This window comes from Hippopotamus amphibius, chromosome 12 (assembly GCF_030028045.1).
Source record: "Hippopotamus amphibius kiboko isolate mHipAmp2 chromosome 12, mHipAmp2.hap2, whole genome shotgun sequence".
Taxonomy (NCBI): Eukaryota; Metazoa; Chordata; class Mammalia; order Artiodactyla; family Hippopotamidae; genus Hippopotamus; species Hippopotamus amphibius.
Genome location: NC_080197.1, coordinates 24,626,112 through 24,644,966, shown reverse-complemented (window position 1 = coordinate 24,644,966; position 18,855 = coordinate 24,626,112). Strand labels below are relative to the sequence as shown.

General features: G+C 47.4%; 1 protein-coding gene across 1 annotated transcript in view; it reads right to left on the bottom strand.

The window, feature by feature from the left end:
- The window catches only part of LOC130833146 (ubiquinol-cytochrome-c reductase complex assembly factor 1), a 98,938-nt gene continuing 80,083 nt past the window's right edge, over positions 1-18,855 (bottom strand). The window contains exons 8-10 of the mRNA XM_057702487.1: positions 12,599-12,676; positions 6,611-6,724; positions 1-3,700 (exon numbers count right to left, since the gene is read on the bottom strand). Coding sequence (XP_057558470.1) covers positions 3,566-3,700; positions 6,611-6,724; positions 12,599-12,676 — 327 coding nt within the window. The 3' untranslated portion in view covers positions 1-3,565. The remainder of the gene's footprint in view (positions 3,701-6,610; positions 6,725-12,598; positions 12,677-18,855) is intronic.

Below are 18,855 nucleotides of genomic sequence, written 5' to 3'. Positions count from 1 at the left end.
CGAGCTTCAGTCCCCTCAGCAGTAACATGAGCTTATAAATAATACTTACCTCACAGAACTGTCACGGAGGAGTAAATGAGATACAAACTGAAAACACCAAGCAGTGTCTGACGCAGAACAGAAACACAGAAAACACTGGCTGAAGTGTGGCCTGGGCTTTAATCTCAGCTTGATGTAAGAAAGCAATACTTGCGCTTTTTAAAATTTTAGGTAAACCTGACATCTTAGGGGTACTATTCGCTACATTGTTCACTGTTTCTCATTTTAAGACCCTATAATATAGTCTTCTCTGAATAGTAAAGAAAACGTTTTTTTCTTCTGATGAATAAATATAACTCCTTTCATGCGACAATGGGAACGACATAACCTTCAGCCTGTCTCCTTCCTTTCTTTCTTTCTATTTTGGCTGTGTTGGGTCTCCGTTGCTGCGCACGGGCTTTCTCTAGTTGGGGTGAGTGGGGGCTACTCTTAGTTGTGGTCCATGGGCTCAGCAGTTGTGGCGCACAGGCTTAGTTGCTCCCCGGCATGTGGGATCATCCCAGATCAGGGATCGAACCGGTGTCCCCTGCACTGACAGGTGGATTCTTAACCATCGTGCCACCAGGGAAGTCCCCAGTCTCTCTCATTTCTGCCTTTGGCTTCCAGGAGCTCAGAGCAAGGTTTAATACTCAATTGCAGATTTCCTCACTGACCTGCAGTGTCGGGTGGGGGGAGAGCAAGGAGCCCGGGGCTGAAGCTGGGGGCTGGGCACGCGAGGCCCCTTCTTGCCCTGGTTAACCCTCCAGGCCTCTCTAGGCCTCTCTGAGCCATAGTCCCCTCTCTGATGTAAAGGGGATAAGAACCAGGAGAACAATACCTATTTTACAGGACTGCTGTGAAACAATGCACACGTGAGATCATACTTTATAAACGGCCAAAAAAGTCATGCGAATACACCAATAGGTTTTCTAACATACCAATACTTGCATCTTATATTTTAAACTTTGTTTTGCAGTTTTTACATCTGTGTCTCTTAATTTGCTGTGACCCTTTCTGGAAGTATACAGAGTACAAATAAATGACAAAATTATTCCCAGAGAGCAATCTCCTCGAGGGCAAAGAAACCATGTCTTTCACTTGTTCTGTATAACAACTTGCAATAGAAAAACATCTAGCTATCAAAGAACATTTGGCTTTCATTCCTATTCGAAGGTCAAAGGAGGTACTTCATACTGTATGAATTATTAAAAGAAGCTGAACTATACTACAGACTTATGAGAATGGTCCAGAAAGGGGTTTTTTGTGGGGCTTGTACAGATAAAGATTGGTGATTTAGTCATTCATCCTTCTTTGATTTATCAAAGCTCACACCGTACCTACTAAGGCCCAGGCAAGCTGCTGGACGCCGGAAAAACAAAGGTGATCAATCCAAACACCAGTGTCCACTCTGGTGGCGCTCACAGTGCAGGATGCAGGGTGGGTGTATGAAAAATAGTTCCACTGGAGAATACTGCCTGGGGTGACAGCAGAGGGTGGTATTTGGGACATGTGGGATTTCTTTAGTCAGAAGACAGGAGAGGATTCCAGGTAGAGAAAACATACAGGGTAGTCTCTTCAAGTAACCCCAAGTGGTTCAGTTTGCTCAGAGAAGAAATGGGTTGGAGACACAAAAACAAACAAGGATCAAACTAAGAAGGGCCTTGCAGCTTTCAAGGAACCTGGATTTTATCTTGGGGGGGGGGTGCAGTCAGTGAAAGATGCCTACGGCCAGGAAGTGAGGGCTTTGGGACATCACAGACATGACCGATCGATTTGGCTCTGTATTATAAGTTGCAGAGTTTGATGATTATTCATCTTATGGAGACAGGACTTGCCTCTGCAGGTGGGGACCATCTGCTGCTGGAGGTATTCATACAGGGCGCGTATGAACATAGGGCAACCGGGATGTTGAGAAGGGGATTCAAGTTCTGGACCACGGCTGGACTCAATGATTAAATGTTCCTTCCAAATCTGAGCTTCCATGATTCTAAAGCAAGCCCGGTAGCTAAACTGGTGCTGCAGGCTGGCATCTGTGGTTGGGGAGCTGCCCTGTGCAGCAAATGGGTTAAGGCTCAAATAACTTTTATATATAAATTAATGTGTAGAGTTGGGAGCCAAAATCTGTTCCATTAATTTTTCCATCCATTCCAGGAGCAGTTAGGTACACACAGTAAAGTTTATTTTGGTGCATGGTATACTTCACTCCATTAAAAATAAATTAATCAGCAAATTCCTGCCTGGCTCAGCTCTGGTTTATGTAAATAGTGCCCAGCTGTAATGAGTTACAAGGTGTTATTATCTCACACACACAGAGGCTTCACTCTAGAGCTCCGCATGCAACAAAAGCATCTTAAATAAACTTAGAGAAGGCAGTTTGATTTGTAATGTTTTCACAGAAGTGGGATATACCTCACCCATATAGAGTTTCTTTATATGACTCATTTTATAGCAAGTTAAATGAAGGAAGTTTGGTAGGGGGAGGGGCAGTATGGTTCTCCGCCCCCTTTCTTCAATTTAAAGAAAATCCCCCAAGAGATGACCCACACTCAGAGGGAGGAGGGGACTGGTCCTCAAGTCCTCAGACCAAGGTAGCTCTGCAGCACATGCTCCGGAAGCTGGGAAGCGGGTGGAAGGCTGGGCATGGGGCTTGGTCCTAGGGTGGTGCAACTAAGCCAGGAAGTGTGTGTTCTCCCCTTCTCCTCAATATCTCATGTAAGAGGGAGCCAAGAGAGGAAAGAAAGCATGTTCCTCACTCAGTTCAATGGGGGTGTGTGTGACAAAGGGACCGTTCTCTTGAGGCCTCTTTCCAAATGACTCAGAATGTGACAAGCCCCCTGGCCACAGAGGCCTCCTAGGTCCCCAAGGCTGGGGCCTGGCATGTTGTGCCTTGGCCAGAACAGCGACATCTCCATGAACTGGAGGCAGAAGTAGTGGCAGAGACCCCCCTGAGCCTCTCCCCTTTCCTGTCTCTAACTGAGCTGGGCAGTGCTCCTCAGCTCACGGCATCCACCATCTCAGGTAAGTTTCTAAAAGACCCAGGAATAAAAGAGCCATGGCAGAGGGAAGTCTCTGTTTCTTTTAATGGCCAACTCAACCCCACGGCTCAAAGCCTGAGGACAGAGCGTGGTTACCAGTCTTGACTCAGCGGCGTTACAAACTGCTCCTAGGCCACAGTGGGCCTTTGGGGAGGAGTGGGTGTCCCCTTTCTAACCTACCCCCATTCCCTTCTGTGGCCTTTGGGAAAAGCTGTCAATCACATGGTTCCTGGAGGGAACTTGGGGAGTGTGCGCAGGGGAGCTCCTGCTCAGGGCTTCTCTCGAGGGAGAGAACACCTTAGAAGGGCTAAGGATTCTCCCAGCACTGTACCCCACCCGATCAGACTCCAGGGCGGAAAGAGGAAAATCAATATAAATGGGGCCAAGTATTTGACAGATGCTATTCAAAGGTCAGTTCGGGCCACTTCCTGCAGGATCCTGGGCCAAGCAGGCACCTCTCTTCAGGCAGTTCCTCAAAGCTAGCTGGCCAGCTGTTCGGAGGCACCCGCCCATCAAAGACCCTCGTCGTTATAAGTTGGGGACTGGGGTTTCAGGATGCTCTGAGGATTCTTCTCCACTAGAGGGCGCCAGCTCACCTCCCCTGTCAGAAGCAGATCCTCACCGTTCATGGAGTCCAGGTACTGTATCTGCAACCAGCAGGACAGGAAACAGGAAAGGGACAAGGACAGGACAGACGTGAGGTGACATAAGGAAGCAGCCACCCAAAGGAGAGAATGGGGTGGGGGCATAAGGGGCTTCTGACCATCCCAGCTCCCAAGCCTGGGGTTGGGGAGGGCAGTGGTCTCTGATCTCCCAGATTATTTCATTCAAGGGGGTTTGAAGAAACAAGTCACTACGGAGGCGTTCTCAGGCTTTAGGGAATTCCCCACCGTGCCTCTGAATGGACAACTGACTTTCTGCACCGCAAGAAGTTTCTAGGGAGGATGTATTAGAGGAGATATGTCTTTGGGATGTGTGTGTGTTTCTGTCAGTCTGAGTGTCCATTCAGGGTAGCAAAGTTACCCAAGGTGAGCCAATCCCCTTCTCTGAGATTTAAGTTCCCTTGTCTGAGAAAGGGTCCCGTAACAGTAATGTGTACACCACAGTACTTAAGTACACTGCTAGTCACTGGAACTTAAAAAAAAAGTGTATGCTTTTGCTGTCCTCTAGTGGGCCCTGACCCCATGGTTAGTGGGCCCCAGCTTCAACCGTCTAGGATGGCTGGACAATGCGAAGAGGGGACACCTGTGATGGAGAACAGGAGTGGCTGCAGGGAGGTGTGGTCGGGCAGTTTTGCAAGAGGCAGGTGCTCTAACAGGTGGCAAGTCTTAGGCAATGAAGGCCACCTCTGGAAGGATTCCCAGGCTCCTGCTAGTAAGGAGAGGAGTAAGGAGAAATGCTTTCAAGTGGACAGGCAAACTCTAGGGTGAGAGCTGGATCAGAGCAGGAGTCAGCACTGGACTCAGAAAGATGAGGCTCCATTTGGGGGTGAGATGGCAACTGCGGGGAAAGGAAAGGTGGCAGGCGTCCGAAGGCGTCTCATCTTAGGCCTTGGATCAACTCCCTCTTCCAAGAACTCCTTCACTCCCGCTGCTTCATTTTTAGGCCGCGGACCCTCGCACTCACCCCCAGGCTCTCACACACACCTCAGGTCTGGATTTCCACATGCCCTGCTGTCTTCCACTGCAAGATCAACTGACCTGTTATCTTCCCTGAAACTCACTCCTCTTTCCAATTACTCCATTTCTATCCCTAATGCCACCACTTTGCCCATCTTCTGGGTTGAAAACCTCAACATAATCTTTGACTGGGTCTCAGGCCATCTACCAGACCAACCAGCATCATGGCCCAGGACTAGCCTCCTGCTCTTCCCTGATCCAGTTGGTCAGACTTAGTACCTCCTTTCTTGAGCCTTTCATGGACTCTGTTCCTGCCTGTATACATCGCAGACTGACTTATTCCAGGGTTAGTTTTGTGCCTGACTGGCTTGCTTGCCAAATCATGAGCTGAGTCCTTGAAGGCAGGACTGGGTCTTACTAATTGCTGCTTTTTCTCAACAGAGTGGCTGGCACAGTAGGTGCTCAAAAGGTTTGCTGACAGAACTGGGTCCCCATCAGAGGTCGCTGCTTCCCTAAGAGCTCTGCCACTGTTTTCCTATTGCCTGCCTCTCACTGCGGCAACTTGGGACCTCTTCTAGGGGTACTGGTGTGGCAGCCCCTTCCTTCAGGGCCCTCGGAGAGGTCCCAGCTGTGCCCTTGTTGTGGCCCCTGGCAGAAGCCCATCGCAGCAGATGGAAAAGCTGGGCTGGTCTCTCAGAAAACACAGCATTTGCTTTGCCAATTGCTACTCCTGTCTGAGGGCGAGTCCAGTCAACAGTGTGAGTCTCAGAATTCTCTGTGGGTGGGGTCCTCTGGCCACGGTGCCTTCTTCCTGGCTCTGGCAGATTTGCAGAACGCTCAAACAGAAGTCCTGGCTTCTGGGGTTCTCTACCCTCTGGGTCTGAAGAGCCCTAGTATGTAGTTTTTCCAGTAAGCAGCCAGCTGGGCCTGTCTTCTCCTTGGAGCCAGGGCCTGGCCTTCCCTTTCCCGGCTGTTGGAGGCTTGAAGGCCGTGGACACAGGTGAATAAGAGAATAACTGTGAGGTGAGGCCCCTTCAGCTGCAGGGGCCAGGCCCAGGAAGCAAAGGTGTGACTCATGGGACAGCCTGAGCTGATGAGCTGTCTGGAGCAGCTGAGGCCTCTAGTGGCTGCATGAATCACCCAGCTGGGGGTTCAAGGCCAGCTGTGCAGCCTGACTCACTGGGAGACCCTGGACAAGCCTACGTGTGCCTCTTCCCTGCCACGCAGCTCCCTCATCGATAACGTATGGCTTTCCCATCAACACAGGATCGGGGCGGGGGGTGGGGTGGGGTGTAGTGAGAACAGGAGTGAATTCTCCCTGGGCTCAAGGAAAACTATGTAGTTAAACGGTCTTCAGCCTGGAGCTTTCTCTTAGAAGCTTTGGTGTCAGGGAGCCCCACGCAGCCAGAGGGGTGAGGAACGAAGCAGGGGGACCCTGCGTGATGACACGCAGCACCCGCAGGAAGAGGCTTACGGGATGTTGTGGAGTGCTGCCTGGAGCTCCGTCCTGTCGGCAGGAGCTGCAAACGAGACTCCTGGGGCCCACACTGGGTACATAGGGGAGCTACAGCAGGTGGCTGCACTGAACCCCGTGCCGCCGTCTTACAGGAGGACCCTGTGTGCCCAGGATCAGGACAGCACCGGGCACACTGCAGGCAATCCAGTGTGCAGTGAATGAACGACTACAGGTGTAAGACAGCAGCAGCTTCGCAGCGCCCTTTACTCTTCTATTCCTGCTCCCGACCCCTGACCTGGCTCGCTGGATCCACAGAAGGTGCTCTTCATGCGTGCCTGCTGCTGACATGATTTTGTCAGAATTCCCTCAGACTGGACTCTGGGAACTCAGCCTCTCACAGTCCTCTAAAGTCCAGCATCCACAGACCTCAGGAAGGACCTACTGTCCAGGAGACTCTGGAGGGGAGGGGAGGGACGGCTCACCTGTTTCCTCACATACTCCACCAACAATTCAAGTTGTCGAGGGTCTTCACAATTCTGGTTGAAGAAGGTTCTCCAGAGGGCAGCAGCCAGCCCACGGTCATCTGAAAGGATCCCCTAGAACACACAGCACAACTGGGCTTCTGGGGTGTATGTATGGCAGGGCCAGGATAAAAAGGCTGGGGATATTGTGAACACGCTAGCAACACAAAATCAGCTCAGAGGGACCTTACAGATACCATGAGAGAGAAACGGGGCAGCTACCCAGCAGAGCTGGAAGGGGTCTTCAGAGAGCATCTGGTCTGACCCCTTCATTTTACACAGAGGAAGAACATGGGACCCAGAGGGGCCAAGTGACTGGCTAGTAAGATTGATACAGAGATGGGGCTCATGTCTGATGGACTCTCCTAGGCCAACGCTCCCTCTACAGCACTGCCCAGGCCCAGGCAACCCCTGACAGGCCAAGAAGAGGGAGATGGGAGCAGCAGTGGTTCCACTGTCATTCACAAGGAAAGGGCTCAGAGTATTGTGCGTGTATATTTCTTCCCAAGAACAGAGGTGAGTGTGGGTTACGCCTTCTCTCCTGGTCCAAGGACACATATCTGCACAGCGGCTAACTCTTTGGGGATGGGAGCCAGGCACCTTGGCCTCACCATCCCCCAGCTCTGGGCTGGCTATGGCCAGCCCAGCCTCTCCCTAAGCAGAGGAACAGGCTGTTTGGCAGGACTGCCATGGGCCACAGGGGAGTGCTAGGAGCCTGTGTGTGCCTGACATCAGCTGTCCTGGCACAGAGGAGAAAGCGCTCTGTTAGGAAGCCCAAGTATCACACAGGCCTGTGTCCTGGACTAGGGCCATTTCCTAGCTTGGAGCTCTGAGGAGAGAGAGGGGAGGGTCTTGCTTCCTGGGCAAGGGTGACTAAAGGGAAAGGCCCTGAGAAGTTGCTCTGTCCAGGAGCCAAGGTAGCGTGTGGAACCAGACAAAGTGCTGACTGGGACTTGAAAGTCAGTTAGAAGACCAGATCAAGTCCTGGCCTTGCCAGTACCAAGCTCAGAGATGGTGGGCAATTTAATAAACTGGAGTCTCAGCCTTCTCACCTATTAAACAGAGACCAAAATGCCTGCTCGGCGTACAGCATCTTTGAATTATAAGAGATAATGTAAAGGTGTTTTGTCAAGTGTAACATGTCAGGCACCGAGGCCAGGAGCTTGTGCCGGCATCAGCCGTGAATACAGCTGAAACAACAGTGGCACCTGGGCATCAGACCACTTGGGTTCAACAGGCAGCTCCGTCACTTGATAGCTGTGTGGCCTTTGGAAAGCCACTAGCCCTTTCTGAGCCTCAGTTTCTCACACGCTAAGCAAGCAAAATAACACCTACCCCACAGAGTTGTGAGAGTTAAGAGACAATGGCCATGAAAGGCTCTGTAAGTGGTAAATCATTACACAAAGGGCCAGGATCACTTATTCGATGTCATGCTGTGGTCTGGCCCCCGGGGCACTGCGGTACATGAGGTCTGGCTTTAGGCCTGCTGCCAGGAAGGGCCATGTCCAGAATGGGGTACTGACAGTTTGGTGGAACAACCATCCACCGGTCCCCAATGCCCCCTGCTACACATCCCTACAATTTCATGAGACTGCCCTGGCACCATGGCTGAGTCGAGAAAACTAGCTTCTTCCGGCAGATGGGGACAGGAGCCAAGGACAAGCTCAGGCACATCACTGTTCTCCAAGCTATTTGCTAACACAACAGCCTGCCTGTGTCTGAAGTGCCCTGGGCACATGCCGGAGCGCTGCTGGCAGCGACTCACATGTGCTACACGAGAGGCCACAGGAGTGGGAGCGAGTACTATGAGGACTTAGAAAATGAGCCTAGAGCACAGGACGGCAAAAGCCCCGGGAGCCACGGCCTGCCACAAATAGGCAGCCTCGGCGATGGGCGAGATGGCTGGGAAGGGACGAGTCCATGATCAGTCTGAAGGAAAAGGATGAGTCAGAACTCAGATTAACAATGATAACACCCTGACTGTTCCTTCGCACCCCTGGCCCCGATGACGAGGTACGCCAGGAAGAACAGACACTATCGCCCTCGCTGGAAAGATAAGTTCACTGAGGCTTAGAGCTTCTCTAGCTAATTGGTGGCCAATTTGAAACCAGAATGCACTGGCGAGGTCAAAGGGTGGCGCTGACTGGCTCTAGTCAGTCCACTCTGTGCCAGGTACCTCACAGAGTGGGAGTGCAATACAAACGGCTGAATAAATCAACGAGCCCAACTTCACCCTTCTTCCCACCACACAGCTACTAAGTCAGTGAAAACAAACGGGAGGCTGGTCTGAGAGAGGATGCAGGAAAGAAAAAAAGGTGTCTAGGAGGCAGAAGTTAGTCTGCATAGCACTGCCCCACAGTCTACTAGGATATGGCTGCTTCTTTTCCACCACGATACAAAGAAAAGCATCTTTCAGGAAACTGAGATGCCTGGGTCCAGAGTAACTGAGGAGAAGCCAAAGGCACTGTCCTGGCCCTGGAGGACCCTGGTTAGAAGTGGTGGAGTCTCACTCAGTGAGGGCTGATGTGACACCACGACGTGCTGAGCGTGATGCTAAGAACAGAGTCACAGCGATACGGTCACGGCTCATGAGCACCTTGCAATCTAGCTGAAGGGACAAAGCTAGAGCACATCAAAGAGCAGCACAGAATTAAATCCTGGAGAACGAACAAATGCGAATCTGCACAGGAGACTCCGAGGAATAGTTCAGACATGGCTGGTTCCTCATTCTTCACTCTCAGCTTCTATGAAAACTCCTCAGAGACCTTGCCAGTCAACACTAAGTGAATCCCCTCCCTTCCCGTTATTCTCTATCACTGTGCTCTATTTATAATTAGATATTTATTTGCTTGTTTACTTGTTTACTGCCTGTCTCCCCATTAAGAGAATAAGCGCTGGTGGGAAAGAATCAGACCATGTTTGTTTTATTTACCAATATATCCCCAGTGGGATATCACACATGGTAGGCACTTAATAAATACCTGTTAAATGGATGGATAGATGCTGAAATTCAAGGTAAGAAAACACAGAACGAGAGAGGTCAGGGACAACTTTGTGGAGAAGGGGGCCTTGAGAATGGAGACTATTTGGAGAGCTACAGGATGTTCTAAGCAAGAGAGAATAGTATTAGTTCACTGAACTTTTACAGAGAGAGTGCCTACACAGTGCTAGACCCTGAATCCTCAGGTCCAAAGCTGACAGACTCAGCTACTGCCCCCCAGAACAGCCTCAATCAGACACAGCATATCTGTGGGGCAGTGAGGCAAATGGTCTCACTGAGGAAAGGCTACACACTGGGGGGCCGTGGGAGATAAAGGTGCATAGGACATGCCACACGTGGGAACAGAAGGCCTGGACGTTCCATGGAGGAATTTGGAGATAATGTAGTAAAAACAGGACGTTTCCCAAAGTGTTCAGGGTGGGGGTACAGTCCAAGCAAGATTCTAGGAAGAGAATGCTAGAGAACAGCACTGTCCAATTGAACCTTCTATGATGATGGAACCGTTCTACCCCTGCACTGCGCAGCACAGTAGCCACTAGCACATACAATTACTGAGTACCTGAAATGTAACCAGGGTGACTGAAGAACTGCATTTTCAGTTATGATGAATTTGAATCAAAATAGCCACGTGTGGCTAGTACTGGAAAGCACAGCTCTAGAGCCTGGTGACTCCTGGGGTGGTCTGCAGAACAGCTGCACATTCCCTGCAGCTTGTGGGCAACGCAGGCCTCACTCCAGACCTGCGGGGTCACAGTCTGGATTTTACCCAGGTCTCCAGATGATCTGCATGCATGTTAAAACTAAGAAAAGCTGTCTTAGGACTGCACGTTTAAATTACTTGGGGAACTTCTACAACGACAGATGCTCATCTATATAGTTAAATCCAGAACTTCTGAGGCACAGGGCCCAAATAATGGTATTTCTAAAGTGTCCCACGTAATTAGTCTATTTCCCAAACTTTCTCACTCTGGAAAGTCACCTGGTGTGCTTGCTGAAATACCAGGCCCCACTCCCACTGAACTGGAATCTTTAGTGCGGTGCTCAATAATCAGATTTTAAAAGCACCCCAGGTGACACTTGTGCTCAAGCACGTCTGTAAGATGGCTCTGCCAAGATGGATTTGGGATGGGGAGACAGAACATCTTTATTAATTCTGGTGAAAGGAACCAACTGAGCCATCTGCCATAAAGACCACAAACAAATGCTAATAGAAAGAAAATTATATTTCTTCAATTCTAAGCCTCATTCTTTTATACACTGTAAGGTTTCTGAAATCAGAATGTATCTAATTTAACAACTGAGGCATAGATTTAGGCAGTGTTTCTCAATTTCCATCCTGCAAAGCTCATATTGAATTAATGATGTATGCAGTATGCAGTCTTAACTGTTCTCTTATAATTGAGGATATTGAATAGACTGGTAATCGGAAAATCTCCATTTTAACTAGTCCTGTGACCCTAAGCAAATCATTTAACTTAATTTTTTAATAAGCTCACGTCATGGCTTAAATTATTATCTTCAGGCTGATAACGTTTCCTCCAGCCTGAACTCCAGTTTCTTACTTTCACCCTTTATGCATTTCTTCCCTTCCTTACTCTTCACCTACCATGCGCCAAGCACCATGCCGGGCAACAGAATACAGAGCAGACACTGCCACTACCCAGGAGAAACTCTCACCCAGTGGGGTGACAGTTAATGCTAACGTAGCAAGTGCTGTGGAGCCCAGGAACGGCGCAAGGAGTTGAGCCTGGGGAAGTTCTGGGCCCGTTTCCCAGAAGGGGTGATGCTTGCATTAAATCTGAAGGTAACCACAAAATAAGCATAAAAGCTCACGGTTTGTTAAAAAGATGAGGTATGATGAATCCTGATGGTGTGCATACAGGTTCATCACACCATTCTTTTGCCTTATAGAAATTCTATGTGTCTTAAATTTCCATAACAGTTGAGGAGAAGAAGACGAGAGAGATGCTACAACGTGGATGAATCTTGAAGACATTCTGCTAAGTGAAATAAGCCGACCAGAAAAGAACAAAAACCATATGAACAAAAACTGTATGACTCCACTTATATGACAGAGCAGTCAAACCCATAGACACAGAAAGCAGAATAGTGGTCCCCAGGGGCTGGGGGAGGGGAGAATAGGAGAATAGTGTTTAATAGGTACAGAGTTTCATCTGGGAAGATCAGAAAAAGTCCTGGGGAGGGATGGTGATGGCTGCTCAACAATGTGAATGTACTTAATGCCACTAAAATGTACATTTAAAAAGGGTAAATTTTATGTTATGTAAATTTTACAATAAAAAATGAGATAGATCTAAATGTTCTCATGTAGAAGGATACCCAAGATATACTGCTCAGTTAAAAAAGCAAGTTGCAGAATAGTAGTATATGTTGTATAACTTCCATTTGCATAAAGAAAATAAACACATAGGTGCTTGTGTATGCACAGGAAACATCTGTAAGGACACCCAATAAACTATTAACAAAGTTTTCCTCTGGGACAAGGAATAGGGCAGGCGAGGGAAGGGGCCTTTTATTTTCTATTTCAACCATTTATGCACAGTTTTATGAATTTTTAAAATGAGTATGTATTGCTTTCATAATTAAAGCCAAAAAAAAGTATGTGATCTGAACGTGCGAAGGCATCTGGGGCTGAGACAGTGACTGATTTGCTTTTGTCCCTCCATCCAGCACCCCTAGGCACTCAATTAATGCTGATGAGTGGAATGATTTGACCATATTACAGAGTGCTTTCTCTCTCAAGTACTAGGCCAACTGCTGGGCACACTCATTCTAGCTGCCGAGTCAAGGAAGGTGAGGAAATAGTAAAATACTAGGCCATGATGGCCGGCAGTGACGTGGCCCCTGAAGCTTCTCTCAGAGGCTCTCATCAAAAGCCTTTGTTGAGGGAGGCCATTGTTCTCCTAAGGCTTGGTAAACAAGCTTACCTCATCATATCCCAAGATTGCCGCATAGAAATTATCTGTCATAAGCATCATGTTCTTCTTCAGGATATAGGAATTAACCTACAGAAACAAAATGGCAAAAACAAAAGTATAAAAGGATGGAAAAAACCAAAAAGTATGATTTTTGGTTCTTAACGTGGCAGAACAGAGAGAGAGGGCCCCCAACAGGTCAAACTGCCAGTCTATCCTCATTTCCCTGATCTGTCAGGATTCTCCCCAATTTGACAGCTTCTTTTAGATTCTGGTCCCAAATTATACAAAGCAGTAACTGAGTTTTATGAACTGAGCCGCAACTACGTGTCAGGCTTTGTGCTAGATCCTATGAACACAAATTAAGAGAAACACTTCTTGACTGGAGGAGCACACAGTCTAGTAAAAACAGACGTAAAAAATAATCACACTGCAATGTGTTACCTCAAATTCTATCCCCAAAGTGGTGAGTAATAAATAAATTTTAGTACAAATGGTCCCTGCTTGGTGGGGAGGGCTTGGAAGAGTTCTCTAGGAGGTAATGTTTCAGTGGACCTCAGAGGAGGAGGAGTCTGACAAAAGAGAGTTGGGGGGAGCGAAGAGGACGTTCTAGACACAAGGAATAAGCTGTACAAAGTGCAGGGGCAGGAAAGAAAATGGATGGTGGCCAGGGAGGGCAAATGGGCAGGAACATTGGAAAGGTAGGTTGGGACCACGTTAGGAAATGTCTTAAGGGCTACTCAAAGGAGCTTGTTGTAGTGAAAGGAAGAAGGAAGAAGAAAGAAGAAAGAAGGCAGTGGTTAGAAACGAGAAGAGGAGGAAGAGAGGCAGGGCTGTGAGTGAGATGCTGAGGAGAAAGGTGGGCCCCTGAGGCTGTGGAGAGGAGGGGAGAATAAGATGGGCTGGAGTAGTTAAGACTGTTAATGTGAATGGACTGTTTTAGAAACTCAATGCCAGCGAGACTGTGGAGATTCAGGTAGAACTCCTCTCAGAGAATAGCCAGATGAGCCTTCCGAACCTAGAGTGCTCCAGGAATATGACCCCCAGGAACATGCTGAAGGAAAGGGGTCCATGTTTCATTCCTCTCTGGGAGCCCAGCAGAAAACCTGGAGTAATGTGTAATACACAAAAGAACTCGCTATTTAAACTGACAAGTTTTAGAAACAATCCAAAGTCATTTGGAACTTTTCATGGAGAATAAGATTTGTGCTTAACAACCGTGACCACTGCCACCATCATCTGCTCCATTTACTGAGCACCTGTTGTGGGCCAAGTGGGTTACGGACATCATCTCCTCTCACTGTCACCAGAGTTCAGAGAGGTAGAGATACTACAGTCATGCTGTTACAGACACAGAAAACTGAGACTCAGACAGGTGAAGTGACTTGCTCTAGATCCCACAGCAAATTAGTGATAAATCATCCAGGTCAGTCTGAATCCAAAGTCCATGTGCCTGATGTTCTCTCAGGTTCCTGCCTCCAGGAAGATACTTTTACTCTGGATTGTAAATCAAATACTGAATGATTTCATCGTGTGGTTCATAGCTGGTCTCTGAAGAAGGGCAGAAAGGAGTAGTGAAAGGATCTGGACTTAGTCAGAAAACCTGGATTCAAGACATAATTCTGCTGTATACACAGGAAGTGATCTTGGGCAAGTCAAGTAACCTCTCTGAGTCTATGTCCTTGTCTTTTATTTTTTTATTTTTTATTTATTTATTTTTAAGCTCTTTATTGGAATATATTTGCTTTACACTCTTGTACCAGTTCTTGAGGTACACCAAAGTGAATCAGCTGTATTTATACATATATCCCCATATCCCCTCCCTCCCACCCTCCCTGTCCTGGCCCTCTAAGGCATCTCCCATCATCAAGTTGATCTCCTTTTGTTATACAGCAACTTCCCTTCCCACTAGCTATCTATTTTACAGCTGGTAGTGTAAATATGTCTATGCTACTCTCTCACTTTGTCCCAGCTTCCCCTTCGCCCCCCACCCAAGCCCCGTGTCCTCAAGTGTATTTTCTACTTCTGTATCTCCACTCTTGCCTGTCACTGGGTTCACCAGTACCATTTCTTCAGATTCCATATATATGTGTTAACATACGGTATTTGTTTTCCTCTTTCTGGCTTACTTCACTCTGTATGACAGACTCTAGGTCTATCCACTGGGCATATACCCAGAGAAAACCATCATCTAAAAAGAAACATGTCCTTGTCTTTTAAATGCCCTACACAGAGGGCTAGTTGTAGAGCAAATGAATGAGCATGTACTTCATTCATTCATTCATTCATTCATTCATTCCACAACGCATGCTGAAAGCTTTGGTGAGCTGCAAAGTGCTCTGCAAATGCAAGGAATTATGAGTACTACCTTCTGGTCTGTTTATATAAAACTAAAACCAGCTCCAATACTTTATAGTCATGGACAATTTTCAAAAAGGGAGAGAGAATTGTGAAGCTCAAGACTGGAAAATGTGAGATGGGATGCAGCTGGTTGTGCAATCCATGACCTTTCCCACCCCACCTTCACCCCAAAATAGCCATCCATCCTTCGTGTTCCCAGAGCTCTCTGTCCACACTTCTCCTGGGGGCGCAACACAGTTTAGAGTTGCTTTAGAGCAAGTTTAGAGTTATCTGTCTCCTGATAGTTTGTGAGCTGCTCAAAGGTCATAAGAAACTCTGTCTGATGAATCTCAGCACCCCCAACACCTAGGCCAGGGCCTGGCCAGAGCAGGGTTTAAGACTGGCGTGTTGATGACTGAATCCTCACGAGGCCTGAGTGCCACATATAGTGTATTTTATTGAATAACATCCTTTTGTTTGTTGCCCCTTTTTGCTGCTGAGTACCTTCCACATTTCTGAAATTTCAGAACTGCCAATCTTCTTACTGCACCATCTTTCAGAATAGGCCAAGGTAAAAGAAGAGTCGAGGAACAAGCCAGGGCCAGAGTTAATTCCTTCTGTAACGAGAGGATGGGACTACAACCCAGACCTGTTGATGCCCATCTTGGGATTCTCCCTACTCCCATACTAGTCATTCCCCTAACTGTGCAAGAAGAACCACAGTCACAAAAGGACGGCGTCAGAGAGGTCAAGCACAAAGGCAGCATCTCTCAGAGGTAAACACTCACTGAACCTGCTCAGCAGAGCTGGCCTATTTGTTGCATCAAACTAGTAAGCGTTAGAGCTGGAAGGGCCCTTAGGCATCACCTAGCTCATTCCTTTGAGGAAATGGTGAACTGAGACCCAAAAGGGGAAGGGACTTGTTCCCCAGGTCACACATCACGTTAGAGCCAGGATTAGAACATGATTTCTGGATGAATGTTTTCCCTATTTCACCATCTGCAGGGCATTTTCAGAGATCACCAACACATTAATCTGCAAATTTCAATTCCGGCTTTCCAACAAGGCTCATTTACATACAAACATACTTTCTCCTCTTGGGACGCACCTGCATTCTGGCTGGCTATTGCCCAGAAAGAAAGGAGAGCAGGAGTAGAATTCCTTATTAGCAAGGATCCTCTACCTCCTGGTCCCGCATTCTAACTCCAGTGACCTGTAAGCTGCCTCTCCCCCTCACCTCTAGCTGAGAGATGGCAAGCTGCCACAGCTAGGAATGGCTTTCAGATATCATCACCCGGGCTGGAATAGATCATGAAAAGGGCCCTTCCTGGAAGAGGGTGGAAGCTCCATCAGTGCAGACACATGATCTGCAGGCAACAGGTGAGGGTAAGTGAGAGCAGCTTCCTGAACTACTGGACTCACCCTGAAGGGCCCTCCTAGCCAGCCCAGCAGCCAAGGGGAGCTGTTTATTCCCTCTGGTGAACCTCAGCTGGGATCTTATTCCCTCACATAAGCTTTTGTTTGCTGGTGCACAGGTTCTGTGTTCTCACTGCCAGATAATTCCATATGGAACACCCTGCCCATGAATACACAGATGGACAAACCAGATGAGAAACTCTCCCCAGCTAGCATTGGGTTGTTCTCTTATTAAACGCTTATCCTTTCCATAATGCTTTGCTTTTTATAAAAAACCCATACATATAGCACCACCACTAGGAAAAAGTTCCTTTTATATCAGTTACTCATATTTTCCCATTTATTTAAGCTATTAAAATTCATGCAGATATTTTATAAGCCATCAGGATTCGGTGACTGGTATTACTGAATGTTTAATAATAAACGAAACAGAAGAAATCAGAGGGTTAAATGATGACTGCAATTCCTGTAATGACTTAATTAAATTTTTATTGAGCACATAGACTATGATGTCATTTCTAGCCAACCACGGGTCTGCTTTTCTAGCGTGTCACAGGGTGGGAGCACTCAGCAGAAGGCTAGGCTACACGAGCAGCGAGTCTCAGCCGAAGTGGGGAGGGGAGCAAGGCGCATGTAACACACTCAATAAATTATCCCTTCATTTTTAAACAAAGTCCATGAGTTATAATATATTTGCCATGCACTTTTTATGACATAATAAAAATGTTACCTTAAGGATTACTTAACACATACTACAAATGTTATAGCAGAGGCAGGCACAAGGGGCAAAGAAAACAAACATAAGCAGGCCAGGGACGGGTCCTGGAGTTTACATCCCAGGGGGAACAGCGCAGTATATTAAAAAGGGAATGCAAAAATGGTCAGGGATGGGGGGGATACAAGAGTTCAGGGTTACTAATCAGCAGATTAATGAAGGAGACAACCAGCAGGGAGCGCAAATAAAGCAACAATGAATCTCGCACGGCACATGTTTTAATTAACGTAGTATTCTCAGGGAGGAATATTTGCTTTAAAGAGATGCCAGTTCATTTGAGGCCAATTTGCTGCCCTCTTTCCCCTTTTCCCTGTTGCTGCTCTTAAAGACATTTATGTGAATGTTTAACAGAGGAACCAGATCATATGGATGGAGGGACTGATGGAGGATCAAGTTTAAACTCCTCCACGAGCTGTTCCTGGTTATCTTTCCTGCCTCACCTCCTCCCGCCTCCCCACTTTTATCTCACCCTCAGTCAGAGTCAACTATGTGCAATTTCCACAAACACGGCAGGCTCTCTTATAGCTCTCAAGCATACTGCTGCCAGGAATCCTCCTCCCTTCTCTATCGACTGGGATGCTAACTCCTTCTTATCCTCTAAGACTTAGCTTACAGATATCTTCTGAAAAGCCTCCTCTCTCCCCAGTCTACAGGTGCTACAATAGTGTCTCAGAAGCAGTCCCCATAACTCACTGTTTACCATATGCCAAGAACTACGCTAAGAGCTTTATACATAATAGCTCACGTAATCCTTCCCAGTGACTATGAGATATGTGCTAACCCCACTTTAAAGAGGAAACTGGTATTTGGGAAGGTTAAGGTCATATAGCTGGGAAATAGTGGGTCAAGATTAGAATACAGAGCAGTTCGATTCCAATGCTTTTCTATGTTGGAACAAACACCATAAATAATGTGGCTGCCCTTTCATGTGCCCTATACCTCAGGTTACCTGTAGAGGCAGGGCTAAATGCTACCACGGTCTTGGGTAAACACAACTCAGATATTCCCGATTACAATGGTAGCTAGAGAGAGGCTACCAGATGGGTGATTAGTGGCCAGTTACTGATACATCAGATATCTTCAGCATAAGCTAAGCCCCACTCCTGGGTAAACTGGGGGGGAAAAGCTATAATTATGGTGTAGGAGGGGAGAATGGAAGAAGGTTGGTATGGGCGACATGAGAACCTGATGAGCATGAAAGTAAGAATAAACTTTAAGGCTGCTGAGGCAGAGCCGCTAACAGTAGCAGGCTAATAAGAATTTGTTGAAACGAGTGAATGATAAAGGGTGCCTATAGTTGCTGACTGAAGCGTAAGGAATATATCAAATTCACCGTAAGGCTACAATGCAGCACAAAAGACGGCAGGTCTAGCTTTTAGTTGTCTTTCTAGGGGTTAGTAATGACATCAGCAACACTTTGCAATGTCAACACCATGGGCTACAGCCATTGCATGGCAATAAGCTAGTGTGCACTGAACATCAGCTAGCCTATTTACATTTAATGTTAGAAATGAGCTCACTGTGTAGTATTACGTGAAATACATAGAAATGGGTGAAAGCAGATAGAAAGAGAGAAGGGCCCACAGAGAGACCAAACACACACGTGTGCACGTAACTCGCATCACGACTAAAAGATCTACTGAGGATCTTTCAGCAATGATCATAAAATACAACAAATAAAACTCTCCATGTGAGTGTGTGTGCACTACGTAGGTCCAGAGAAAATTGCGTTAATAGC